This window comes from Delphinapterus leucas, chromosome 19 (assembly GCF_059928025.1).
Source record: "Delphinapterus leucas isolate spDelLeu-1000000601 "Yukka" chromosome 19, BTC_Dleu_Yukka2, whole genome shotgun sequence".
Taxonomy (NCBI): domain Eukaryota; kingdom Metazoa; phylum Chordata; class Mammalia; order Artiodactyla; family Monodontidae; genus Delphinapterus; species Delphinapterus leucas.
The window spans coordinates 53,972,800-53,993,532 of NC_143147.1; the positions used below are offsets into that span (position 1 = coordinate 53,972,800).

Sequence of the window (20,733 nt, forward strand, 5' to 3'; positions counted from 1 at the left end):
GCAGAGCCTGCACTCTACAGCCCGCGAGCCACAACTATTGAAGCCCGCGCGCCTAGAGCCCGTGCTCCGGAACAAGAGAAGCCACCGCAATAAGAAACTCGTGCACCATAACGAAGAGTAGCCCCTGCTCGCAGCAACTGGAGAAAGCCCGCGTGCAGCAACAAAGACCCAACGCAGCCATAAATAAATAAATAAATAAATGGACCCTATTTTTTTTTTAAATTGTAAGTTGGGGACCATCTGTTTATATATATGAAATATATATGCATGTATGAAACATATATATGTGTATGTATGTACCTACATAGTTGTAATCCTTTAGCAATTGAGTGCCATATGGACTGGGACTTTGTTTTATTCACAGGCTTGATGCAGCTCATGTGAAAATAATGCATATTCTCAGGCGGTGAAGGTTGGAGACAAAAAGCTCTATTGTTATCAGCCTAAACATTGCTTCTGTAGGCACAAACAATGGTAGGTAAAAAAAAAAATCTTATCTTTGCTGTTTCACCTTTTTTTTAGGTTATGATGACTCCATTCGAGCAAACAAACTTCATAGTTGCTGGCAAACTTCTTTACATCTTTTCTTGCAAGTCATCAGGACATAAATAGATCATTCATAGTACAGGAAATAAAAATACTAGTAAACATTTGGGGAAAAATAAACCAAGTAATCAAAGAATTGAAAATTAAACCAACATAAGATACTTTTTTTTTTTTTGGTTATCAAGTTAGTAAACAAAACAAAAACACTAAAAACCCTCTTTTTAAAAAGAGCTTACCTAATGATGAAGTAAGTAAATTTGGCTTTCACTTGGTTGATGGGAATGGAAATTTTTATAATATACTCAGAAAATAGTTTGGCACGTAATATGTATCAAGAACCTTAACAATTTTAATGTTTTGACTGAGTGATTGAACTTTTGGAATTCTTTTTTTTTAATTAGCAAGGAATGCAGGAAGGGAAAAAACTGTTAGCTGCAGTATAATTCATAAGAGAAAAAAAAATTTTTTAATCTAAATATTGAACTATGATGAAATACAAATTTGTACTCTAAAGCAAGTCAAGGAAAATTTAAACTTATTTTCTCAGGAATTCCCTGGCGGTCCAGCGGTTAGGACTCCAAGCTTTCACTGCCGAGGGCCGAGGTTTGATCCCTGGTTGAGGAACTGAGATCCCACAACCTGCGTGGCGCGGCCAAAAAAAATTTTCTTTTTCTCTGCCCTTGGGCCTCCTCTCTCCCCTCTACTAGGGATTGTGTATCTGCGTTACACATTCACCAAACCTCCTTATCAGCAGAAATACCTGCTCAACCATAAGTAGCAACATTCTCCTAGCGTCAGCAAGACAACTCCCCTCTCTGCTTAATTTTATAAGGGGCCACCGTGACCCATGACCCACTACTCGCTTTGTCCATGTAGATCTGGATTCTGTAAACTGTCAATAATATGTCATTTAGGGACTTCTCTGGTGGCGCAGTGGTTAAGAATCTACCTGCCAATGCAGGGGACACGGGTTCGATCCCTGGTCCGGGAAGATCCCAAATGCCTCGGAGCAACTAAGCCCTGGCGCCACAGCTACTGAGCTTGCGCTCTAGAGGCCGCAAGCCACAACTACTGAGCCTTCGTGCTGCAACTACTGAAGCCCGTGTGCCTAGAGCCCACGTTCAGCAGCAAGAGAAGCCACAGCAATGAGAAGCCCGGGCACCGCAACAAAGAGTAGCCCCCAATCCCTGCAACTAGAGAAAGGCTGCACGCAGCAACAAAGACCTAATGCAGCCAAAAATAAATAAATTAAATAAATAAATTTATTTTTAAAACCTATAAAAAATAATACGTCATTTAATGTACAGCCCCCTCTGTCTCAAAAAATTTATATAACTGTGCTTTGACCTTTAATGGGCAGAACAGTTCTTGGAGCTTTCTGAGGGGCTGTTCCTGGGTTATGATCCTTAATTTGGCTTTAATAAAATTGTCCATGTCTTTCTTAGATCAACCGATTAATTTTTTTCTTCGACAACTACATGAAAATGATTAAATAAATCAGTATATCCATATGATGGAATATCACACAGCTATCAAAAACGTTTGTAAGAAAAATGTTAAACAATCTGGAAAATGCTCAAATTAAAATATTAAGTGAAAAAGACAAAATTGTACATATTCATAATCTGAACTATGTAAAAATTTCATGGAAAAATGACTGGAAAGGAATAAACCAAAATGGTAGCAGTGATTGCCTCTGGATGATAGGATGATGGGCAATTTTTTTCCTCCTCCTCCTCTTTTTCCTCTCTCTCTCTGGTGGGAAGTGTCTTTTTTTTCATTATATTTTTTAAAATGACTTTTTTTATAGTTAGGAAAAAATATTATAATTTTAAAGGAGTCATGTAGAAAAACCTCTCATATGTACTTATATTTACCCTCATATATACAGTCATTGTGATCAGGAAAGCATTTGATTAAAAAGATTAAGGTGTCAGACAGACCTAGGCTTAAAACTCTGACCGGTTACTTAATTTTCCCCTTTGTAAAATGGGAATAATAGTAGATTCCAACTAACGGGGCTTTGTGGTCACGCAGGTTAAGTCCTTAACATATTTCCTGGCACATACCACGTTCAATAGGTGTTAGTTTCTCTGTTTATGTACCATTAGGAACAGTTATGTACCATTTACGGGCGTTTGTAAACTTTTTAGCGAACCAAGTTGGCATTAGGGGGCTGAGTTACTGAGAGTATTTCTCAGGAATTGAGGACTGTGGTTCTGTGCTCCTGAACGCAGGTGCAGGTGGCTAGTATTTTCCCCAACTGTTGAAAACCTCTTCAAAAGCAGGGCGGCTGTCTAGCTTCAGACTGAACAGGAAACCTTCCTTATGCCTAATTTCGGTGTCTTGTCTGGATGTTTCCCACACAAAACAACGCCCCAAACTAGTTTCTACTTTTAGCTCAACCTCAGCAAATTTCCTTAAATAGCACTATGAGCTTGGCCCCGCCCACATGCCCCTACCCAGTTGGTCCGAATGGGGTTAGTTCGACCCTTTGAATTTTTCCGAGTTGATTGGCAGAGCAAACCGGAAATCTTTTTACTTTTTTGATTGGTCGTGAACAGCCTAGGGGCGGGGCATATGGGCGTGTCTCGCCAGGACCCGGTGAGCTGTCATTGGAAGATTAAGCCGGCATTTCCAGAGCTTCGTGCCGTCGCCTAGGTCGCGAGGGGCAGGTGTCCTCCCTCCCCGGCTCCTATTGTCCTTTTCATTGGCAAGATTTGTTGTCACTCACGGAACCTCGTGCTCACTGGTACAAAAGCTCCAAGAGGCGAAGGGTGATTGGTTGGTTACTGTTCCCGCCCCAAGCCTGTCGCCATTTCGCAGAGAGGATCAGAAATCCTTTAAAGGCCGCGGTATTGGTACCCGTGGTCAGTTTGGGGACCGGTGAGTCGCGGACTGGGGAGGGCGGGTTGCGGCACTCAAGGCCTGGCTGGATTTCCGCACCTTCAGAGGTCGGGAAGCTAGAGAGCAGCGGGTGGCTTGCAGAAAGGGATCTTGTCCCTTCTCCGCCCTCGTGTAGGCCAGGGGCTGCGGGGATCGAGAGAGGCTTGGCTCGTCCGTCGCTGGGCCCTCCGCTCTCCCCGGGGTCCGGAGGTCGAGAGGAAGCGGCCTGGCGGCTGGGCAGAAAGGACACTCGGACGCCTTCCCCGGGGACCCAGCGCGCGTGCCTGTCCGCTGCGCACGCCCACTTGGCCACCCGCTCTGGTTCGTGTCCTGGAGATCTCCACGCAGTTTTCCCTGATATACAGCTGGTGCTTGTAGTAGGGGAGGTGAGCGTGCCAAAGAGGCGCCAGGGTCGCCGGCGCCTTCCAGAGGGTCTCTGGCAAAGCAGCGGGCTCTGGCCGCCTCTGGCAGATGAGTAGGAAAAAGGAAAAGAGAAGCAGGAGGGAAAACCTTGGAGGTGTGCTGTAGTTGGGAGGAGGAATCAAGTATTTGCTTCATAGGACATCTAAGTGGGAAGTACCTTCCCTCCCCCAGAATGTTCCTCACTGTTTTTTTCTAATCTGTGAGATTTATCTTTTTTCGGAAACGAAGATAAGGAATCTTTAGTTTTGTCGCCCAACAAGATTTTGAGTGCCATAGTGCATTGGACTTCTATATACTTTCTATATGGCCCTTCTATGAATGATTAAAACATTCATCATTATTCTTTGGTTGTAGCAGTTCCCCTGTACCTAATTTATGTACAGGATAAATGCTCTGCTCTTTTTCTCAGGTCGTAGAATAAAATGGTGTGTGCTTAGACATCATCCATGAAGTTAAGCTACTGTAGGACACAGTTGAATTTCAGAGGTGGGTCTGTGGAACTTGGTGACCTCCCCTCTGAGGTCCCTAGAGTCCCAATGAATGGGAGATGGGCTGTCCTTGTTCTGTCTTAACCCTGCTCTGCCCAGGAATAAAGTTTTCCTATGGTTAGCAGTTTAAAGGGAAACAAGGATTTTTTACTTCTCTTTGAAGAATCTTTGTAGACTTCCAAGAGCAAGGTTAGAGTTGTAGACAGTACTACTTTCTTTCTTTCTTTTTTTTTTTTTTTTTTGCGGTACGCGGGCCTCTCACTGTCGTGGCCTTTCCTGTTGCGGAGCACAGGCTCCGGACGCGCAGTCTCAGTGGCCATGGCTCACGGGCCCAGCCGCTCCGTGGCATGTGGGATCTTCCCGGACCGGGGCACGAACCCGTGTCCCCTGCATCGGCAGGCGTACTCTCAACCACTGTGCCACCAGGGAAGCCCGACAATACTACTTTTAAGTCTTTAATTAAAATGTCAAGTTCACCCTTCAAATAGGCTGATCTGTTAAAATTTAAGATGTAGAATAAATTTCTGCAGAGCTAATCTGTTTTTAAAATTTTTATTTATTTTTGGCTGTGTTGGGTCTTCATTGCTGTGTGCAGGCTTTTCGCTAGTTGCAGCGAGCGGGGGCTACTCTTTGTTGTGGTGCTCCGGCTTCTCATTGTGGTGGTTTCTTTTGTTGCAGAGCACGGGCTCTAGGCACTCGGGCTTCAGTAGTTGTGGCACGCGGGCTCAGTAGTTGTGGCTCGTGGGCTCTAGAGCGCAAGCTCAGTAGTTGTGGCGCATGGGCTTAGTTGCTCCTTGGCATGTGGGATCTTCCCACACCAGGGCTCGAACCCATGTCCCCTGTATTGGCAAGCGCATTCCTAACCAGTGCGCCACCAGGGAAGTGCGTAATCTGTCTTTACTATTGCCTTCCTTTATAGAATCTATCATGCACTCTACTGAAAAATATTGAATATTTATGCAGTTAGACATCAAGATAGTGATTACCTTTTGGGGAGTAATGATTGGGAAGGGGCACAAGGAGATCTGGGTCGCTGGTAATCATCTTTTTTTGATTGGTTCATGACATTTCACTGAACTGTACGTTATCATTTATGTTTATATGTGCGTGAATTGTTTCCAAAAAAGCTAAAAATAATTAAGAGTAAGGTGATGGTCGATGCTGGATGCTATGGTATCTCCTCTACTCTTTGCCTAGTTAATTTCTCTGTTAGCAGTGCAGTTTCCCAGTGCTGTATTTCCTCACCTCTGAAGTTTTTTAGGTTCTTTTCTGGGTCTTGATACTGTTTGCTAGCCAAAGGCAACTACTGAATTTCTAAAAGGTACTGATATTTAACCAGCCTGAAAGACTTTGCTTCACATCGTGTAAAATAAACTGGTTCTCCACGTCCTGAGTTCTCCTTTCAGAAGTGTTAGTTGTGTCTGTTGTGACATTGCTTTCATACTTAAGATGACTAAAGCCTGCCACCATTGAGACTGTGCTTCACGTATCCCACTTGGATGCTGCAGTGGAAAAGAGAATTTTTTGGCAAGGCATCAAAAGGCTTAGTTGAGTTTCCCTGTGAAAACAAGATACTCTACTCCTTACTGGCCAAACTATACTTAAAATTGTTCAGTATTTACTAGGAGCCACCTCTAATGGAGACTTGTATTTCATGTATATATCTTGTATTTATGTTTCTATATCTCTGCAAAGAACAATTACTTGAGTTGCCTTTCTTTTCCTTCAGGTCACAGAATTCAGTTACAATGGGGAACGTTTTTGAAAAACTGTTTAAAAGTCTATTTGGGAAAAAAGAGATGCGGATTCTTATGGTGGGTTTGGATGCCGCTGGAAAAACCACCATCTTGTATAAATTGAAGCTGGGAGAGATTGTGACTACCATCCCTACGATAGGTATGTTAACGACCTATGACAAGACCAGTTTACACTTTAGTATGTTATACTTTTACATACTTCTTGCATTATTGAATTTTTTGGGGGAAAATCTTGTCCGCCCCAAGAGCGGTTTTGAGACCAAAACCAGGTAATATACAATTTCCTAATTGCTCCCTGGCATCTCTGGCACATTGCTAGGTTTACAGGGGAGTCATACGAACACATTTAGGTGGAACAAGTTTAACCCTATCTGCTTGGCCAAAAAAAAAAAAAAAGATAATGATTATTAAAATCCATCTTTCTTCCAGCTGGCCTTTCTAAGTGGAAGCATCTCTCCATACCAAGTACGTTCCTAGTGTTTAAAGATGTAGTATGATTTTTTTTTGAGCTGGTGGTCAAGTGAAGAATCTGATTTGTTCCAATGCTGGAGGACTATCTGGCGGTGGAGTTATTCCTGCGAACCAGCACTGTGTTTTGTCAGCTATTTAAGACTTTTGCAAAGGCAGGGTTTTTTTTTGTTGTTTTTTTACAAATTTTTTTATTTTATTTTATTTATTTTTGGCTGCGTTGGGTCTTCGTTGCTGTGCGAGGGCTTTCTCTAGTTATAGTGAGCGGGGGCTACTCTTCATTGTGGTGCACAGCCTTATCATTGTGGTGGCTTCTTTTTGCAGAGCACAGGCTCTAGGCGCTCAGGCTTCAGCAGTTGTGGCTTGCGGGCTCTAGAGCGCAGGCTCAGTAGTTGTGGCGCACAGGCTTAGTTGCTCTGCAGCATGTGGGATCTTCCCGGACCAGGGCTCAAACCCGTGTCCCCTGAATTGGCAAGCGGACTCTTAACCGCTGCGCCACCAGAGAAGCCCCTCAAAGGCAGTTTTGACAGAACTTAGTGTGTGCCTCATCAGCTGCCTCCAGATCCAGACTCCTGAGCGAGAATAGCCTCCCCAGGATGGCATGTGAATGTCGGTAGTGTTCCGAATGGTGGATTAGGCTCAGGAGCCAACCGATCAACTTCCAACTTGGGCAGTTAGCTTCAGAGATTGCAGCACTTAAAGGAACAGGAAACCAGATGGAGAAAGTGTTCATACCCATAATTTTAAAAATGTTATTAGTCCAAAATGAAAGAGCATAATTACTTGGTTTTCTCCAATTATAAAAATAATTCATGCTTCCATAATGTCATACATACAAAAAAAATCTAAACGAGTGTTAAAAAACACTGTGACTTTGGTGAATATCTTTGTGAAGTCATATGCATGCTGTCTTCCAACTTACTCTGCGTTAAACAATGTGTTTGGATCTCTTTCTATGTCATTTCCTCTCTGTGGAATGCTTTCCTGCCTTCTTTTTTACTCCCCCTCCCCCCCTTTACGTAGCTAATGCCAGCTCATTCTTTCCGTCTCAGTTTAAGCATCATTTCTCAGGGTCGCTTTTCCTGATCCCTTGGACGGGTTTTCCCCTGTTGTAAGTTTCCATAGCAACCTGAACTTCTTAGTAACTCTGAGCACATTTGTCATTGCTTGCTCACTGTCTCTCTTCCAAAAGTGTGAATAAGAGCAAGAATCATGTCTGCGTTGTTCACCACTGTCCCCAGGCGCCTAGCAAAATGCGTGACACATAATAGATGTCCAGGAAATATTTGGTGAATGAATTGGATACTGATTTTGTGGTAGATGGTTAAACTAATGGTGCCCAATGAATCATGCCACTCAGTAGCCATACCCCTGTGCAGTCCCCTTCCACAGTGGTACTGAGCTTCGTTGGCCATGTGACTTGCTTTGGCCAAGGGCACATCAGCAAATGTGATTCACACAAAGAGTTGATAAGTGCTGTGTCTTGGGGTTTGTTCTTTCGGAACACTACCACCACCACGTGAGGAAGCTCAGTGCTCCTTGGGAATAAAAAGACCACCTGGAGAGAGAGAAGTCCAGCCTAGCCCCCAAAGGACTCAATAGTTGAATGCATCTACAAGAGGAAGCCCAGGCAACCCACAGAATTGGGTAGGGGGGAAAATCATTGTTCTAAGCCACTATGTTTGGGGGCTTAATAATCAGTACAGATCAACGTGAAATTTTAGTAACTTGATAGTATTCCATTATGTGGCTATATGTTTAACAAATTTCCAGTGATGGATGTTCAGGTTATGTGCAACAGTTCTATGTAAATGATTTTGAACTAAGCATCATTTAAAGATCAATCAGATGTGGCTGAGCTCACTAAAGAGACTGAGAAGGTACAGCCATGGAAACAGAAGAAAAATGGGAAGCCAGGGAAGAGTTTCAAGGAGGGAGTGAGCAGTAGTGTCAGATATAAAATCAAATAACATAAAAACTGGAAAGCATTTGTCAGATTTATTGACATGGTGACCTTGCTGACCTTGGCAAAACCAGCGAAACATGGTAAAGTAGAACTAAGGTGTATTGGGTGAGAGCTGACAAAGTTGGCACAGTGAAGGTAGCTAAACGTCTTAGAGAAGTTTGACTTTAAAAGGGAAAATAGAGGGTGGTAGCGCGTGAAGGTGTGGAGTCATCTTTTTTGAAAGATGCAAAGGACTTAAACAGGTTGGAGATTTTGAAGATTCCGGACAGCGTGGGTGAATTGGATCCAGCACATGGGGGGATGGGATTGGCATTAACTAGTTGCCCCCTTCCATTGCTCCAAGAGGGAGGGAGAAAAGGGTGGGTGAAGATGTAGTTGGGTTTCTACAGTGTGTGGTGGGAAGTGGAAGCAGTCCCATTGATGGCTCCTGTTTGCTCTGAAGTATGCAGGAAGAGCTGCTGGGAGGGGAGGGGAGGGGAGGTGTGAGGAGGGAGGCTGGAGGGAGTGGAGAAGGTTGGAGACACCTGTCACAATGCATGGGGGAGAAAGCTGACTAACACATTCTGTTTTGTAAGCTATGGATCTTTGACCGGCAAGCTGCGTTGTAAATGAAAAGTACTGTCCAAATGTTAGCTGAAATTATTTTGAATTGTTGAACCAGGAGAAGTCTTCATTAAACACTTTCTCCATCTTCCCAATTTAGGTTTCAACGTGGAGACGGTAGAATATAAAAACATCAGCTTCACAGTCTGGGATGTTGGTGGCCAGGACAAAATCAGACCTTTGTGGCGACATTATTTCCAGAACACACAAGGTAAAGATTATCCAGTTCTAGCCTTGCAACCATTTCTGTTAAACGCACCTAAAGGTCGATGCTTGAAGCAAAACCTTGTGGCGCGCTGCTTTATTTGGACTGTCAGTCATTCCTTCTTTTCTGCTGACCCACTTACACTTACTGGGGAGGTTTCTTTTTGAGAAGTGGTCCCTGCCTTCCTTGAAAAAGTACTTGGGTGTTAATGCCTTATATAGGAATCTCCTCTTAATCCAGAACAGTTAGAAAATGGTTGTTCTAATGAATTTCATCTTTTGGTTAATTGAAGGTTGTATGTGCCTTTGATGAAGTACCAATTTTTGAAGAACTTGAATTCAGTACACTCTTTTAAACCTGTGGAGAATATTTGAAAATCATCCCTATGGAGAGAAAGAAGTGAACAGGGATGGCTGGAATCCCAAATCCCAGCATCCTCTGTGGCCACAGTGCCTCCCTACTGCGCTGTTATTCTACAAGTGCTGGAATAAGCATGAATATCCCAGATCATTACCTTATTTCCTTATCACTGGTTTCTTAAAATTTGGGGTTTTAACGTGTCCCAGTCCCCTATCAATCTATTTGAGTTTTTTTCATTGATTATATTTTGGATAAATGATATACCTTACAGAGTATCACCTGTCAAGATATCTGTAAGCTGTTCATATAGTTTTTACACCCTGATTCTCACGTAGAATCATAACCACCTGGCATCTACATACTTATTTTAGAATTTATTTGGACTCTTAATTTTGAAGATTCTACTACCTATGGTGTTTTCATTGCATGTGTTTCATAGTAAAGACCCATATTTGTTGATATTTTCAGACCAAATACCCGAGTCGACTGTCCCTTTATATTTTGTATCATTATTTTAGCTATTACCTTTAACACTTAACTCTATTTGTACTTATTTCCTTAGCCTATAGATTTAGAATGTCTTTCCTCAAAATAGAGCGTTTATCTTTTCTTTTTTCAGTTTTGTTAGTGGAAAATTTAAAGCAAAAAAGGAAGAGGATACTTAACAAATCCCCATGTACTCATCACCCAGCTTCAACAGTTATCAGCGTTTTGCCCAGAGTGTGTTACAGCAAATGCCAGACATGATGCCTTTTACTCATACATCCTTCAGTGTTTATTTCAAACTGATAAAGACATTTTTAAAACATAATCTCCATGCATTATCACACTTCCAAAATTAACATTCTTTCTTTAATATCTGGTACCCAGTCCTTATTCAGATTTTTCCAGTTGTATCAAATATGTCCTTTTCACATTTGATTTGTTTGCGAAGGAATCAGAGTTCACACGCTGCCGTTCACTGTTATGTCTCTTTAGTCATCTGCTACTCTCCAACAGTTTATCCCTCCATTTTTTCTGTCATTCCATCTGAGTCTATTAAGCTGAAATCCTTCGAAACAAAGAATCCCTTCATCAGGTATTTGCTTTCTCTGAAATATAGTTTATATGAGAAAGGCAGGAAAAATATTTAATTCTTTCCTTTTATTGATTTTTTAGAGAAACAACTCGATACCCTAGCAACCTTCCATGATGACTCTTAGATTTTTCTGTCTTTGTGTTTCAATCCGTTGCAGACAATACGCTTTTTGATACTCAGAGTGTCCATTTAACCTGGATTGGCACTTGCCATATTGGTCAAACTATTGTAATTCCTCACCAGTGATAAAAGTAGAAAGTGTGGGTTTGAACCACAGCTCTGCTATGAAACCTTGGGAAAGTTAGGTAATCTTTCCTGTCTCGATTTCCTCATCTATAAAATGGAGGTGAATACCTACTGTGCCGGATCATTTGGCTTGAATGAGATTAATTTTATAAAATGCTTAGTTCTGTGGTTGGAAGGTAGTGGGCACTCAGGAGCCTATATTAGTCTGGGTTCTCCAGAAAAACAGAACCAGTATGATGGATGGCTATCCATACATGTTTGCACATATGCTCTTGTGTATATATATGTGTGTTTGTATGTGATTTCTTATAAGGGATTGGCTTACATGGTGTGGAGGCCGAGGAGTCCCGGGATCTGCAGTGGGCAGAGGCCGGAGACCCGGGAGAGCTGATAATCATCTAAGTTCCACCCCAGAGGCAGAAGGTGCATGTCCCAGCTCCAAGACGAGTGAATTCTCTCGTCCTCTCTTTCGTTCTAATCAGGCCTTCATTGGATTGGACTAGAGCACACTGAGGAGTGCAATCTGCTGTACTCAGTGTCCTGATTCAAATGTTCGTCTCCTCCAGAAACACCCTCCCACGCACACCCAGAATACTGTTTGACCAAGTGTCTGGGCACCCTGTGGCCCAGTCAAGTTGACACATAAAATTAACTGTCACAGAGTCCAAATTACTAGAGGTTTTTTGTCCTCATTCTCAGGCAGGGTTCCCTTTACCCACCTTATTAAGAGTTGTCACACTCAGTCACCAAGTAGAAATGCCTGTTTGTTTTCAATCTTCTATTTATAACAAGCCTAATTTTTTTTTTTTTTTTGCTGTCCCTGAAAATTGCATAATACTAAAGTGCTGCCCACATTTTTCTGTGGATGTATAGTTCCCTGGGCTTGTGGTCATAATTAACGTGGATCAGAAGGATTACTACATTTCTCTTCTCCATGCCCCTTCCCTACGCCAAAGGGAAGGTGATTTTTATTACAGATAAATTCATATTTTTTCCTTTCGTTTTTATTTTATTTATTAATTGGCCTACAATATTATGTTAGGTTCAGGTTACTACATAGTGATTCAATATTTTTGTGCATTACAAAATGATCACCATGACCCTCTAGGTCCGTCCTATTGCTGCAAATGGCAAGATTCTTTTTTATTTAATGGCTGAGTAATATTTCTTCCTTTTACTCTTCACACATTAGAAAATCCTGTTGGCTTCTCTCCAAACTATATTCAAAATTGACCACATCTCCACCACTGCCCCTCCAGTCCCCTGGACCCCAGCAGAGCTGCCTAAATGAGCTCCTTTTCACTCCATTGACCCTTTAAGGTCTTCCTCACAAAGGAGTCAGAGTGATCCAGTTAGAATGTGAGTTATATTACATCAAAGGAGTCCTATAACAAGCCTAATTTTATTGAGTTTCAGTAACTACTGCTGTGATGGTGGAGAACTAACTGGCTATATTCTAGGACCTTGTGGTGGGTGGTTTAGACTCTTCATGAAATTAGCAAATGGGGACTTTTGAAGAATGGATTTGCTGTCTGGTGGGTCCAAACATTTCAGCCATTAGTAATCTTGCATGTTGCCCCTATTTTTCCTGCCAACTTCCCAACAGTCAGGCTGTCCTTTTTATTTTTTAATTTATTTTTACTTTTATTTTTTTTTTTGCGGTACGCGGACCTCTCACTGTTGTGGCCTCTCCCATTGCGGAGCACAGGCTCCGGACGCGCAGGCTCAGCGGCCATGGCTCACGGGCCCAGCCGCTCCGCGACATGTGGGATCTTCCCGGACCGGGGCACGAACCCGTGTCCCCTGCATCGGCAGGCAGGCAGGCAGGCAGGCAGGCAGGCGGACTCTCAACCACTGTGCCACTAGGGAAGCCCCAGGCTGTCCTTTTTAATTTAAATTTTCTTCTCCCCACTTCTAAAAACAAATTACAGCATACTATTCATTTGTAAATTTACCTTTTCTAGGTTTTCTTAGTTCAGAAGTGTAGTAGGTCTGATGGCTAGGTTCTTTTGTTTCTCACATAAGGATCTAAATAAAAACAGTATAAAATGGGACCTAATATTTATAAACCTTTCTTTCTATTAGGAATGGCAAAGGGATAATATGTCACCTTCCACCCTGTCAGTTTTGCATTGGAGACTAAGGATCTCCTCAAATTTCAGGATAACCTCGTTTGCTTAGTTATGATCAGAGTCCAGAACTTACTGGCAGCCTGTCAAATCTTTGGGGGGGAGTTTTGAATGTTCTTCATTTTTTGGTCTGATGTGATGTAACAGACATGACTTTGAGTCTCATGTAAGCCCCAGACATTCAGAAGCTGTGGGCACTCCTATCTGCCAGAGTGGGCTGCTCCAGACAGCTGGTCAGGCAGCTGTTGGGTGGGCCTGGGAAGCACAGAGGGAAAGGGCCGAGGGCCAGCACAGATTTTCCCTCCTAGACATGGTGGTGCGATCTCAGTGTCAGAAGGAACCCAGAGGTCCTCTCATTCCACTGCCCTTCCCGTCAGCAGAATCCCTTCTGCAGTGTCCCCACAAGCTGCCACTTAAGCTGGGCACAAGCATCTTTAGTGACAGGCACGCTCCTGAGGCAGCCCATTGCACCTGCATTTCTCTTGACTCTGTATCACCTTGACCTCCTGGAGTTTTACCCACTGATCTTCCATCTACTTACAAGTCGAACCTTTTTATGTCACAGCTTCTAGGTATTTGAAGACAGCTGTCAGTCCCCTCAATGAATCTTTTCTCTAGGCAAAATATTTCCAGTTATATAAATTTGTTTTACATATGACACGGTATCTAATTCCTTTGCCGTCCTAGTCATTCTTTGTCCCTCCAGTTCGCTTGTGTCTTAGAGTGTGGGGTCCAGCACCAACCACGTAACATTCCCAGGATGTTCTGACTGACGCACTGTAGCATCGGCGTTTTGTTGCCCATATTTTAGAAACTGAGCTGCTGTCACTACTGTTGATACAGCCTAGGATCAAGTTTGTTCTTTTGGCAGCCACTTCCCATTTTTGTCTCACAGAAGGCTTATTGTCAGCTAACCATCCAGTTGTTATTACGATTAATGTCACGTGGACTACTGTTAAGAGAGGTTTTTGCATCCTGTGTCTGGAGTGTGTGCTGGATCCCTCCTGGGCACCTCCTCTGAGATCCTATTGGCCCCGCCTCTGTCTCCAGCCAATGTGGCAGTGACCAGATCTGTGCAGGTTTCAGCCACCTTTGCTCAGATACAGTGTGGTGGTCCCTTTCTCTGACCTGTCTTTTGCTTCCTGGGATTTCTCTGCTGCTGTATAGTGTGGGATGCTGGGAAGACTTCTGACACCAACTACCTGGGGTTGGGCCATACATCACAGGTTAAGGGCGCAAGACTCCCTCACTTCAGACACCAGCTAGAAATTCGGGGCTCCCCAGACCACCCTCACTTTTTTCCAGCTGTCTGCAGATTTGGCAGTTCCAAATATCCCCTCAGGTTCAATATTCATTAAAACAACTCACAGGACTCAGGGGAGCGCTATACTTAAAATTACAGTTCTGTTATAGCAAAAGGATACAAATGAGCAGCCAAAGGAAGAGATGCATAGGGCGAGATCTGGGAGGTACCACACAAAAAGCTTGCATCGTCCTCTTCCCATGGGGTCAGAATGCATTACCCTTCTGGCACATCGCTGTGTGACATACGCAGAGCATTGCCAACCAGGGAAGCTTATCTGAACTTGGATGTCCATAGATTTTTATTGGGTCTTCATCATGTAGGCATGATGTAGAAATGAAGTGATTAAAAGTAAGCCTAACCTTTTCTCTCTCTATTCTTATTATTGTTAATCTGGTGAAGGGCTATGATGCCTCTGAAAAAGGCTAGTTGGGTGTACAGGAGGCTTCCCAACTCTAAAGATTATATATCCTTCTGTATTGATTGCTTTCGGTGAAACCACATGTGTAAGCAGGGAGATGCTGTAAGGACATAAACAGCTGCCTTCCCAGGTTCAGATTACTAACACACTTGTGCTTTCTTTCTAGGTCTGATTTTTGTGGTCGACAGTAATGACAGAGAGCGCGTCAATGAAGCCCGAGAAGAACTAACCAGAATGTTAGCCGAAGATGAGCTCAGAGATGCAGTTTTATTGGTGTTTGTAAATAAACAGGTATGTCGCTGGCTTTCCGAATCCTGGGACTGAAAGGTACCGCCAGCTGCTCACTTAAAAACGGAGATATCTAATTAGCTGCCTGCCTTCCTCTCTCCTGTCCTTAGCCTTTCTCTCCACCTCTTTGTTAGCATGTCTTAGATTCATTCACTCGCTCAACAAATATCGACTGAGCATTTACTAAGATCTAGGCATTGTTTTAGGTATTGGTGATATAGATATAGCAGTAAACCAGACAGACAAAAATCCCTGTGTTCATGGAGTTTATGTTCTAGTGGGAGGAGAGTCAGTCAATTAACCACAGGTAATATGTCTGGGGGGAGTGTCGTGGAGGAGGGGGCAGATGTGGGGAAGGACTAGAATGCCTCTCTGATAAGATGACATCTGATAAGATGACACCTGAAGGCCGGCAGGAAGGCAGCCCGTGCAGCTGGGATGGGATTGGGGATGGGGGGAAGCAAAGGAGGAGATGAGATTGGATCATCTGGGGTCTATCCTTGGGAAAACTCGGCTTCTGTGTAAATATAACCAAAAGCAGTGAAAGAGGAGTAGGAGGAGGGTGTAGAAACATCCAGCCTCAGGAAGCTGAACTAAGCGTGGAAAAGAAGGCAGAATCCTGTGGAATGTACCAGCCTGAGATAAACCAGGGGCATGTTTTGATGTGTGTCCCCGCACTTTCTCCTCCATGCGTACATTCGTTATGTAATCGAGATCGTACTGTTTGGACAGTGTTGCATCCTGTTTTGTCCCTTTATTGAAGGCATTTTCTCTTGTCATCTAGCCCTTTGTAAACATGGTTTTAAATGGTGGGTGGATCATCATTCACTCGGCCATTAGATTCGATGTCAGTTTGAAGTTCACTAGTGAACACAACGGACTTCCATAAAAGAAAATGACATTTGTTCTTTTTAATTATAAAAGCAGAACATGCTCATGGTATAAATATGCAGACAGTTCACAATATCAAGTGAAACATTCTAGCCCCACTCTTCAGGGTAAAACATTGTTAAATGTCTTATATTCCTTTCCAGAGATAAAACTTTCTGTGCCTATATGAGCAGTTATATGATTGTATTCATATTTAAATTCTGGGGATCATATTCTGCATTCTGGTTTTTTTTTATATAACTTTTTTTTCCCCCCAAATGTATTTATTTATTTATTTATTTATGGCTGTGTTGGGTCTTCGTTTCTGTGCATGGGCTTTCTCTAGTTGTGGCAAGCGGGGGTCACTCTTCATCGTGGTGCGCAGGCCTCTCACTATCGCGGCCTCTGTTGTTGCGGAGCACAGGCTCCAGATGCTCAGGCTCAGTAATTGTGGCTCACGGGCACAGTTGCTCCGTGGCATGTGGGATCTTTCCAGACCAGGGCTCGAACCCGTGTCCCCTGCATTGGCAGGCAGATTCTCAACCACTGCGCCACCAGGGAAGCCCTCTGCATTCTGTTTTGTAACCTGCCTCTTCACTTAGCATATCTTTGATGTCCTTCCAAATCATTGCGTCTAGATCTACCTTGTTCTTTAATGCTAATTTATTCAAATTTGGTTTGAGCTTACTACGTGCTAGGCGTAGTTCTAGGCACTTGGAACACATCAGAGAACAAGATAGAGATTCCTGCCCTGGTAAAGTTTGCATTCTAGTTACGAGAGGCAGATAATAAACACACTAAGTAAGTCAATTTTATAATATAGTAACTTGTGGTGAGGGCTGTAGGTAGAGCAGGACAGTTAGGAGGGGTCACGGGGGCTCAGGTCACGAAGGCCTTGCAGAGCATCCTGAGGACTCGGACTGTTACCCCGAGAGAGATGGAGATGTCACAGGGTTTTGATAGAAGAATGACTTTCACTGACTTTCACTGACTGCTGGGTTGTGTTTAGACTTTCTGGGAGCAAGAGCAGAAGCTTGGAGACCAATTTGGAAGTAATTTCAGTAAAACCCAAGTGAGAAGTGATGGTGGTGGGATCCGGGTATAGCTGTGCAGGTGGCGAGAAGTGGCCAGATTCTGGATATATTTTGAGGGTAGAGCTGGTGGGATTTCCTCATGTGGAGTTTGTGAGAGGAGAGAGAGAGAGAAAAAAAAAAATTAAGGATGATTTCAAGGTTTGGAGCCTGAGCCACTGGAAGGCTAGAGATAAGACTATGGCTTAAGGGCAGATGTTGGGGGAAGAGCATAATGTTCCATTATGAGGATATAACATTTGTCAACTGACTTTTGAATATTCTCTCTCAAGGATCTTCCCAATGCTATGAACGCAGCAGAGATAACGGACAAGCTTGGTTTACATTCCCTCCGCCAGAGAAACTGGTACATTCAGGCTACTTGTGCTACCAGTGGAGATGGGCTTTACGAAGGCCTGGACTGGCTCTCCAACCAGCTCAAAACCCAGAAGTGACGGGCAGCGCTGCGTTCCCTGTGCGTCGTGGCAAAGTCAGCTGGCCTCTGCTGTGTGCGTGTGTGCGTGTGAGGAGCTGAGTGTGGGCTCGTGGCCGGGCGTGGGAGCAGCTTTCCCACATGGTGCCTTATACGCCCTCTAAGGAAACCAGTCCTACATGGTACAAACAGCCAGTGTTACATTTTATATGCCACCTTCCATTTCCATAGCTTTGGTGACCAGTTTTGCAGTCGATGGAGGAGTCCCGAGGGCTCCCTGGTGCCCGATAGCCAGAGTGGTCTTCGTGGTGGGAAGAAGGGGGAGGGTGGGCCGTGGACTGACTTCTTTTGTGTGGTTCTAGTCCAGGTGTGGGCTCTCTGCATACCTGGGGGTCCTGTCAGACTTGGCATCCTTTCGTTAAAAAGGAAGGAACTGTCATTCTTTCCCATCACTGCCAGAGCTAGCAGCTCACTTCTCAGTGCTTTAAAGCAAATGATCCTCAAAGACAAAAAGGCCCTTGCTTACTGCAGATGTTAAGTTGTTAAGATGTTAAGATGTTAAGATCTGAGCTTAAGTTATTTTCCAGCCCAGACACCCTGGTTTAATGTACTTCATTGGGAGGAATCAGTGATCTTTTTTCATTAGAAAAAACCCCCATAACACTAGACCCCGTAACAGTAGAAATCATCTAGCCCTGCCCTTCCTTGCCTCGTATTTGCCAAATGGAGACCCTTTTGGGGGTGGGAACCCAGTGCACGGCCAAGGCTCTTGCAGGGCCGCTTTAAGGAGGGGAGGCGCCATCATGTTTGTGTCCCTACATGGCTGTGTCCTGAGGCTGCTGCCGCCAAGCCTCTGCGCTGAGTGTTCTCGTTCCCGGGCTGGAATCGTCACCGTGTACAGTATCTTAGCCCAACTTGCAGTTTAGGTTAGCTGTGTTCCCAGAACCACACACCTGTGAGTTCTGAGAGTTTGTGAGAGAATCAAGAGGTTCATTCGGGGAACGAGACTCCCAGCAGCCGAGTTGGTTGGTGCTAAATTTCGCTATGAAGAATGTCTCGTCCAGACCACTCTCCGTGGCACTGACTCCTTCTTCTGGTTGGCAGCAATGTCTTCCGTGGAAACGTGCTTTATGTTATCCTCAAAATTGTAACAATGGCCTGGAAATGAGCTGGATTCACTCAATAGTCTAGAGCTCTTTTGCTCAGACACCTGTTGGCCACATTTGTACCTAAGCTGTTCCACTACTACCTTTTAAAATTCCTTTTTCAAAAAAAATCTTCATTTCAGATTACAGAGGAGGAGAATGTAAGATGAATTTTAACAAAAGTAAACCTTGTTTACTGATAACAGTGAAGTTGCTCTTACTAGGAAGAAATTTCGTGCCATGATAAATGTGGAGTTTTTTTCCTTAAAACATTGACTTTAAAGAATGTTCCTTGCAATACTGGCAATGAAGTCCAGATTTGATTTTTAAGCATGGAGTTAAGTCCTGAGAAAGATTTAGATTGTACGCCTCAAATTGGCAGGGACTGTGTCTTAGACTTTTGTGTTTCTGCTTAGTACCGTGTATGTGGTACGGTGCTGTGCCTCATTAAACACTTGTTGATTGGTTGGACAGTAGAGAACTTGCTCTGGAGGAGGAGAGGACAGCCATGTGCTGGATGTCTCGAGCTACTACTTTAAAATCCCTTTCCCTCTCCATCTTAGCAGACTTGCTATTGAAAACTCCCAGGGCACTTGGTACAAAAGGCAGAGCCCGCAGAGGTGCTGTCCCGGCCCTTCTGCTTTCAGCAGTGCTCCCCATTCTTACCTTACATGACACTTTCAACTACTGTCTTTCTCTTTCTGTGAGTTTGGAGCTGGTCATTTGGGGTTTATGGGGGGGAGCACTTCAGTGTACTGGGTTTGAGCAAAGACTTGGGTCCCTGAAAGCCATGTTCACATCCCAGCTGCTTGGCCTCAGGCCTGTTACTCTTTGACTCCGTATCTCTGAGCCTCAGTTCGCTTAACTGTTAAATGAGGACAATACCTACCTCATAGGGTTGTGAGCCCTTTGTATGCCTTGCCTGGTGTTTCCCTGGGAATATCTTGATGTCTAAGGTGTGAAAAGCAGTGCTGGCCACAAACTAACTGATCAGTATTATTTACAGGAACAGTTAAGTGGGGTGGGATGGGGGGCTGTGTTTAATCTTTCCCACTCTGTTCACCTAATCCTGCTGAATCCCCTGTCCTTTTCTAACCATGGGAAGTGCTAATAAGACCATTTGGGATGCTTGTTTGAAAAACCATATTGCTGTGTCCCACACTCACCGTTTTTCTTTTTTTTTTAAGTGTGATTTTTAGCATATTCACAGAGTGTGTGACCACCCTACTAATTGTTCATCATCCCCCAAAGAAACCCTGGATCCTTGAGCATCCAGTGCCTATTCCTCCCTTCCCCATGGCCCCCCGGCCACCACTAATTGACTTCCTATTTCTATGGATTCACCTATTCTGGGCAGGTGAGGGGTCTGGGGAGCTGGTGGGTGCTTTGGGAAGTGCTGAGGTGCTGTTGGCCTGAACACAGCTTCAGTCCTGAGGCATCAGCTTGATGACAGATGAGGCAGAGCCCCAGGGACTGCCCCAGAGTTAGGTGACTGGAATTTATTACCGTCAGAGGGAAAGAGGTGCTTCTAATAATTATGCAGGGACACGGGGCATAAAAGGGGATGTATGGTTGCCCTGTCAATCAGAATGGCGAGAGCTCTGAATCTGGAATCAAAGGCCAAGGCTGAAATTCGAGCTCTGCTCGTTCACTAGCTGGATTCAACTGGGCTCAACCTCTGACTCCCAGTTTCCTTGCCTGGAAAGGAAGTTCCCAGGCTTACCTGGGGTACAGCTCTGTGTGAATACCAAGAATATGGGGTTAATGGCGGGGAGGTCCGTGAGTCAATTCTATATATTGTGGGTCATGTAATTTGATCTATTTAAAACGCCTGAACAGGGCTGAGAATATTTGCATGTGAGTTTCTGAAGACAGGTAGCTTTATACTCCTGTGGAGGTAGATTTCAAGTGAAAGGAAGCATGACATCTTGAAGTGACCTGACTCCTTTGTCCACGGGTATCTGGAGGTTGTCAAACAGTACACAGAAAATCTGACAATATGCTCTGAGGACACTTTTTTCTTTTGAAATTTTTGATATTCTTTTCAC

At 43.9% G+C, this 20,733-nt stretch overlaps 1 protein-coding gene across 8 annotated transcripts in view; it reads left to right on the forward strand.

The window, feature by feature from the left end:
- Nucleotides 1–3,200: 3,200 nt before the first annotated feature.
- LOC111182578 (ADP-ribosylation factor 2) overlaps nt 3,201–20,733 on the forward strand; it is a 75,274-nt gene continuing 57,741 nt past the window's right edge. The window contains exons 1-5 of one of the 8 annotated variants that reach the window (XM_089901365.1): nt 3,229–3,416; nt 6,073–6,239; nt 9,238–9,348; nt 15,046–15,170; nt 17,401–19,156. In XM_089901365.1, the coding sequence (XP_089757491.1) occupies nt 6,092–6,239; nt 9,238–9,348; nt 15,046–15,170; nt 17,401–17,562 (546 nt within the window). In that variant the 5' untranslated portion in view covers nt 3,229–3,416; nt 6,073–6,091 and the 3' untranslated portion in view covers nt 17,563–19,156. The other 7 variants (XM_022589028.3, XM_089901366.1, XM_022589027.3 and 4 more) reach the window with 7 other exon arrangements.